The sequence below is a fragment of the Musca vetustissima genome, unplaced genomic scaffold (genome assembly GCF_032173495.1).
Source record: "Musca vetustissima isolate MV318-11 ecotype Yass unplaced genomic scaffold, APGP_CSIRO_Mvet_v1 utg28336, whole genome shotgun sequence".
Classification (NCBI taxonomy): Eukaryota; Metazoa; Arthropoda; class Insecta; order Diptera; family Muscidae; genus Musca; species Musca vetustissima.
In genome coordinates this window covers 61,127-68,401 of record NW_026887056.1, presented here as the reverse complement: position 1 = coordinate 68,401, position 7,275 = coordinate 61,127, and the positions used below count along the sequence as shown (strand labels likewise).

Sequence of the window (7,275 nt, the reverse complement as noted above, 5' to 3'; positions counted from 1 at the left end):
AACAGGCATTGGCAATCATTCTATATACTTATGATTTCGTTAGGTTAGGTTTGGGGATGTGCAGTCACTTATGTGGCTGCAGGCTGCAGCACTAGAACAGCCGGATCACAATCGCTTGATCTCGATGACACGTGGCTTGTGACCTCACCAACGATTGCCGCCGTTACTGGGTTATTAACTCCCAGCACCGTAACTTTATTCTTTTTACTTATTTTACCCATCGTAGTTGATTTATTTAAGGGCACTACCCCGATCCATTTTGGTCCTCGGGGAATTCGAAGATCCCCAAGGTTTCCACGATGTGCATAGAAAAGTTGATCTAGAAGACCTAGATCAGTTTCACTCTGCACATCATGGAGACCCCCTTCCCATCCGCCACCCGGGAAGACGCGCCTAGTAGAAGATTGGCAACTCCCCTTCGTATTCGAAGTAAAAAGAGGCATTATAAACTATTTATTTTCAAATTCTAACAGTTTTGTTTGCTGGAACCACATAATCCTATTGTATGTTATGAATAATTAATCTTTTAATCTGTCCGCTACTTTCGTCAACACTCTGAATATGAGTCGCTATAATTTAGCCAATGCCAGATAGCAAGCAATGTCGTTGTATGCATCATCAGCATGAAAAGACAGACACACAACTATTTACAATGTTTATATGTTCAGTAGGCTTCAGCTTCTTAAGTAACATTTGTCATGTTAATTTGAGATCGTCATAAATTCATTCAACATTTATGTTTTTTGTTGTGTTATGAGTCTACAAATGCGGGTTAATTGGTTTTGGTTTGAAATTGCACTTTATAACATTGCATGATGAGGGTGGGAACCAGCAAGAGACAGAGAGGGCTTTTGGCCTTTTAACATCTTCACGCAACATTTATTGCATTTTTGTGGGGGGACAATTATGGTGGGAGAAGAACAAAAAATTATATTTTAATTCACTCTAAATAAATAATAATTTATTACTTACATGGAGTGCTTCTTCGTGACCTTTTTTTGGAGAATAATGAAATATTTTATTAAAAAGATATTCCATTTTGTCGTTTATCTTATCTTTTGACAATAAAATTGTTTTTGTAACATTATTTTTTAATACTTATTCAAGAGTATTTAAGTGGGGGAGGTTGAATTAATTCGCTTTTTGTTTACAATATTATACATCTTGAATATATTTTAAACATTAAAAAAAATTGTATATAAATAAATTGGTTTCTTCTATGAATCACCATGAGCAATAAAATGTTGGTGGTTTCAAATAATATTTGAAAATCAAACGATGTGGATGTTTTTAATTTATAAATATGGAATTTAGAATTTTCTTGTGATGAATTTAATTTAATTTGGTTCAGACAGTATTGGAAACATGGCTTTACCTTTGGAGTATTTTTTTTATATACCCTTTTCGGAAATATTTGGAAAATTTTTTTCGAAGACATCAGAATTTCCTTAAACCGCCCGTATCTCACTCGGCTAATGGCTGCCATTTCAGCTCATTGTCAAAAATACTATTGCATAGCAATTTTGTTGCGATTTAACATCTAATAAGGCAGATTATTAAAAAAAGAGAGACCAACAAATTAGGACCGGACTATGATATCTTCTATTTTCTTCAGTCAATTTCGGAAACGCCCAATGGGGTTTTTTTCTTGACGACGGTCGGTGTTACCGGCAGATATACAGCCTAAGCCTATGGTTGGCGGAGGTCTTCGGAATTTCTATCAAAGAGGTTTCAGATTTAATGTTGATCAAATCGGTTATTTAATTTGCAAAAATTCGATTAAATCCAGATTATTCTATGGACAATTCTAAGCAACATTGTTGAAGGAACCATAAGTCTTTCTTGATTTTCGAGTCTCCCACTTTTCAAAAAATTATTTTTTTCCTATAACATCATTTTGATTCAGAATTCGATTTTTTATTCCTCGTTATATTATCTTTTTTATGTGTATATGGGGAGTTTTGGGGTCGATAAAATTCATTTCTGATATTTATTTTTACCTATGACCACCGCCAGAGGGCGTTTAATACATATTTTATCTATTTTTCGCCTATTTTCTGAGAAATGGGACAGATCTTCGGACTTCAAATCAAGTAGTTCGTTCGCATGATATCATAAAAATTTTTCCACAATTTTGATCATTTTGTGGGGGAGGTACCTGAAGGAGTGGACCAATGGGTATCATCTTCGGACATCATATAGGCTTGGTAGAGATAATAAGTTGTGAAAAGTTTGTTTCAAATTAAATATTTCGTTCGCCTAATATTGGATTTACAAAAATATTGAAAAATTTGATTATTTCTGCGGGAGGTACTAGAAGGAGTGGGTCATCTTCGAATTTGATCAAGACTTCGTAAAGATAATAAATTGTGCATTTTTGACTATTGTGTCCACAAGCAGTGGACCAATGGATACCATCTTCAAACTTGATCTAGGCTTGGTAAAGATAATATGTTGTACAAAGTTTGATTCAAATCAGATATTTCGTTCGCATGATATTATAAAATAGTTTTTTTTGCACAATTTTGACCATTTTGTGTGGGAGGTACCAGAAAAAGTGGACCCATTTTTGAACTTAAAATAAATTTGGAAGACATATTAAAATGGGCAAAGTTTGAATGAAATCGGTTGCCCCCTTCAAGAGTTATCGTGCGCACCAGCCAGCAAGACAGGCAGACGGACGGGCATTTCCAAAGATATACCAAATTGTCTGTAATAGATTTGGTCCAAAGAAATATGGGGTATAAACACAATATTTAAAAATGTATATACCCTCATTAGCCTTAAGACGAAATATGTTCAAATCATAATTTGGATCAGTACAGAAATCGGCACATATCGCAAAATATGTTGGAGAACATGTCCATATATTAGATTGGGGAAACAGAAATTCATTATTTTTATATGAACTATAGGACTTTATGTAACATGCTTCGGAATGTCCGATTTGGGCCAAATATGCACGGTTTTGTTGTATGATTTGTTGCCTGCTCTTCTATTCTCTATTTGCCAAAAATTCTAGTAGTCGATTTTCGCAATCCTTCCTAGATACCATTTTTTTTTGTTATTAAATAAATTTTACAATGCAAGAAAAATATGATAATCGATTGGTGCCAAGTCCGGACTGTATGGCGGATGCATTAAAACTTCCCAACCAAGCTCCCGAAGTGTCCGGCAAGTCATTGTAGATATATGTTGGCTAGCGTTGTCTTGCCGACACGACACCTCTCCTGCTTCAAACGGTCCTGTTGTTAACAGTAGAGATCAGAATTTAGCGTTATGGAAGCAATTCATAATTAATTACCCCCTCCCAGTCCCACCAAGTGCATAACAGAACCTTCCTGGACGTTAATCCTGTTTTGGCACAGGGTTATCGTATTTGATCCATTTGTCATCTCCAGTCACCATCCATTTATGAAGTGAGATGGAAATTCGATCCATCCTATTTTTTCTGTAAATTGGTGTGGCACCCAAACATCGAGCTTCTTTTTGAATCCAGCTTTGTGTAAATGGTTTAAAACAGTTTTATGTTCGATTTTTAACTCCTGGGTGATGTTACGACTGATTACATGCCGGTCAACTTCAATCTTTTCTCCGATTTTTCTTTTCTTTTCTTTTTCTCCAACCTAATATAATATTCGGATCTAATTGTTGGAGTAGGTTTTCTAGCAGATTTCGGAAACTTTTCCCTTTTAGCTAAGAATTTATTTCAACGCCAAGTCAAAGAAATTTCGAACCAACATTAATATTTTCCTTTAGTACTCTTTATCAAATTTGTTCATACCTAAAATTTTTTAACGTTTAAAAACAAGATATTTTCTTTCAAGAACAGATAATTTTTTTCTTCCAAAATCACAAAAAACTATTCTCTTTATTAGTGTAAAATTCACTTAACATTTTCCAATTAACTTTCTTTATTATGACATTCTAATTACATTTCTTATAGTTATCATTTCATTTCTCTTATTTTCATCTTCTTTACAGAACATAAACTAGTTATGGTCGGTTTAGATAATGCTGGCAAAACCACAATACTCTATCAATTTCTTATGAATGAAGTCGTCCATACATCACCCACAATTGGATCAAATGTCGAAGAAGTTGTTTGGCGGAATATACATTTCCTTGTCTGGGATTTGGGCGGGCAACAGAGTTTACGAGCGGCATGGAGTACATATTATACAAATACAGAGGTATGTACGATTGTTGATGACCCCGGCATGCTTAGGATTCAATTACATGCATGGCGGGTTTATCTAAATTTCTATATGGAAGAGTTATTTTATTATATGTTATTTTTGTTTTCTTTTCATTTTATTGCGTGCTCTCTGCCTGCCCTCAATTGCTGTTGCAGTTTATTATAATGGTTATCGACTCAACAGATCGTGAACGTTTGGCTGTGACACGTGAAGAACTGTATCGTATGCTGCAACACGAAGACTTAAGTAAAGCCAGTTTATTGGTGTATGCAAATAAACAGGTTAGTTAAACAAAATAGTTTCTTTTATTGGTTTTATTGTTGTAATCTTTTATAAAATTTGTAATCTTGTAATTTATTATCAGGATTTAAAAGGATCAATGTCAGCAGCAGAAATATCACGTCAATTGGATTTAACATCAATTAAGAAACATCAATGGCACATACAGGGCTGTTGTGCGTTAACTGGTGAAGGGTAAGTTTTAAATCACACTCATAGATCTTTATAAATACTAAATTATCAACATCGGTAAAATTATGAACAACAATTTTGACAACTAAAAAAAGAAGAAAGAAATATTGACTAAAGTCGATCACAAAGTCAGAAAACCCCAGTGAGTGGAGCAGTATAGTCGGACAAATTTCTGCTTATTTTTATTCCGATCCTTGGCAATATTTCGTGATAGTTGTACCCTCTTGGCCGATTAGAAGTTAACTTCATAGTGCCTCTCTCATAGAAGTTCTGCTCTCTATTTGCTAAAAAACACTAGTAGTCGATTTTCACAAACATCTCTAGATAACAATTTTTTTTATCATTAAAGACATTTTGCAATGCAAAAAAAAAAATGATAATCGCTTGGTGCCAAGTCCGGACTGTATGGCGAATGCATTAAAAATTTCCCAATCAAGCTCCCGAAGTTTCTGTAGATGTGTGTAGCCTAGAGTTGTCCTTGTGGAACATGACAACTCTCCTGTTGGCCAATTTTGGTCAATTGCCAGTTTCAAACGGTGCTGTCGAGATCAGAATTTAGCTTTTGGCCATATAGAAGCAAATCATAATAAATAATCCCCTTCCAGTCCCACCAAATGCATAGCAGGACTTTCCTGGCCGTTAGTCCTGGTTTGGCCACCGTTTGAGGTGTTTCGCCGCTTTTTGACCACGATCGTTTCCGCACTCCGCTTATCGTATGTGATCTATTTCTCACTCCTTCTGGAGTGGATCATCTTCCACTCCCCCAAAATATCAAAATTCTGCTAAAAAATTATTTTTTTTAAAAACATGCGATTTCAACCGAACTGGTTACAACCTTTTACCTTTACGATGTTTAGATCAAGTCCGAAGATGCAACCCATTGTTTAACTCCTTCTATTATTTCCCTCACATAGGGTCAACAATTTTAATATATATAAATTCAATATCAGGCCGGCAATGGAATGTCCAATTTGAACCATACTTCGTGCAATCTATTATCTTTACCAAATTTACATCAAGTTCGAAGATGAGACCCATTGGTACACTCCTTCTCGTACCTCCCCTACGAATTGTCAAAATTTTCAATATTTATAAATCTGATATCAGGCGAATGGAATTTCCATTTGAACCAAATCATGTACAACCATGCCTAGACCAAGTCCGCAGATGGGACCCATTGGTTCATTCCTTCTGTTACCTCCCTCACAAATGGTCAACATTTTCAATATTTATAAATCCGATTTAAACCAAACTTTTCACAACCTATTATCTTTACCAAGTCTAGATCACTTGTAAATTTAATTTGAAGCGAAACCTCTTTGATAAAAAACATATATTTATATAAAGCGAATAATAGAAACCTATGTGTAACTCCGAAGCCCTCAGCAAATAGGCTGAGGGTATATATCTGTCGACAACACCAACTGACACTTTTTTACTTGTTGCAGTAGGTTTTGATATTTTCTATTCGTTATGAGACATTTAGGCGATGCTTTTTCGCCAATATAAGAATTTCAACTTAAAAGAAAAAAAATCCGAAATGGAAAACTCTTTATAATGGGTGGTAAACCTCTTAGACGTTTAATAAAGAGAATACACCTTCAAATGTCAAAAGAACCTTTGATGTGGTGTTTTAAAAGTCATACGAATTTTATACTACATATTGCATTCAATTTTTCATGCTAATTTGGGTGTAAGAAATTGTCTATAGGCTTCTTGCTCTATTCTGCTAAATAAACCATAATACTCTGGACTCAATCTGGTACAAACGACCATATTTTTTAAAAACGTATCTCCTATCAAAAACATACTTAAATAACATTTTGATAAGATTGCATATCACCTCACGTAGCGTTGCTTGTCAATACAACAACATTGGGAATTATTATTATTTTTATTGTGATAGATTTTCATTTTGATTTGTTTATTCCATTGATAATGAATAATGTTTGTGATGCTTTAACTGTGTATTTACATGCAATAATTGTTTTTTTGTTTTTCATTTTTAGTCTCTATCAAGGTCTGGAATGGATTGTTCAACGTATCAAAAAGAAATGACAAACTCAACAACAAATGGACTGCGATAGTAGTTTATAGTTAAATCAATAATTTACTATTTATATATAAATATTATTTAAACAAAACATTAAAAAACAATAACATTAAACAATTATTAAAAATAGCAACAACAACAAAAAACTAAACAAATACAATTAATATTAATTTTATATAAATGAAATTTAGTTATAAGATAAATAAATTTAACAAACACTGTAAAGCAAAAAGAAAGAAAACACAAAACAAAGAAACACCGAAAACAAATCTGACAACAAACCCATATGGGTTATTTGTTTGTTTTTATATATATATTTATGAAAAGTAAGTGAGTAACATTCACCATTTCTTTGTTAATAGAAAGAACCCCAAGAACATTTTTAATACAAGACAAAGAAAGAGAAGTTCATCGAATTAAATATTTACAACTGCAAAAACATAAATGTATACAAACAAAATAATATGTAAATGTAAATTAATATAATTATGTACTTGCGTTTAGATTAAATATTAAACTAATAACAAATTATTAACAACAATATAAAATGTT

The 7,275-nt window shown here is 33.4% G+C and overlaps 1 protein-coding gene across 1 annotated transcript; it reads left to right on the top strand.

Moving 5' to 3' along the window:
• Positions 1-3,982: 3,982 nt before the first annotated feature.
• Positions 3,983-6,830, top strand: LOC133334543 (ADP-ribosylation factor-like protein 5B). The gene is made up of 4 exons (XM_061542857.1): positions 3,983-4,193; positions 4,355-4,480; positions 4,564-4,673; positions 6,680-6,830. The coding sequence occupies exons 1-4, from the start codon at positions 3,999-4,001 to the stop codon at positions 6,726-6,728; spliced, it is 480 nt and encodes a 159-aa protein (XP_061398841.1). The 5' UTR covers positions 3,983-3,998; the 3' UTR covers positions 6,729-6,830.
• The last annotated feature ends 445 nt before the right edge of the window (positions 6,831-7,275 follow it).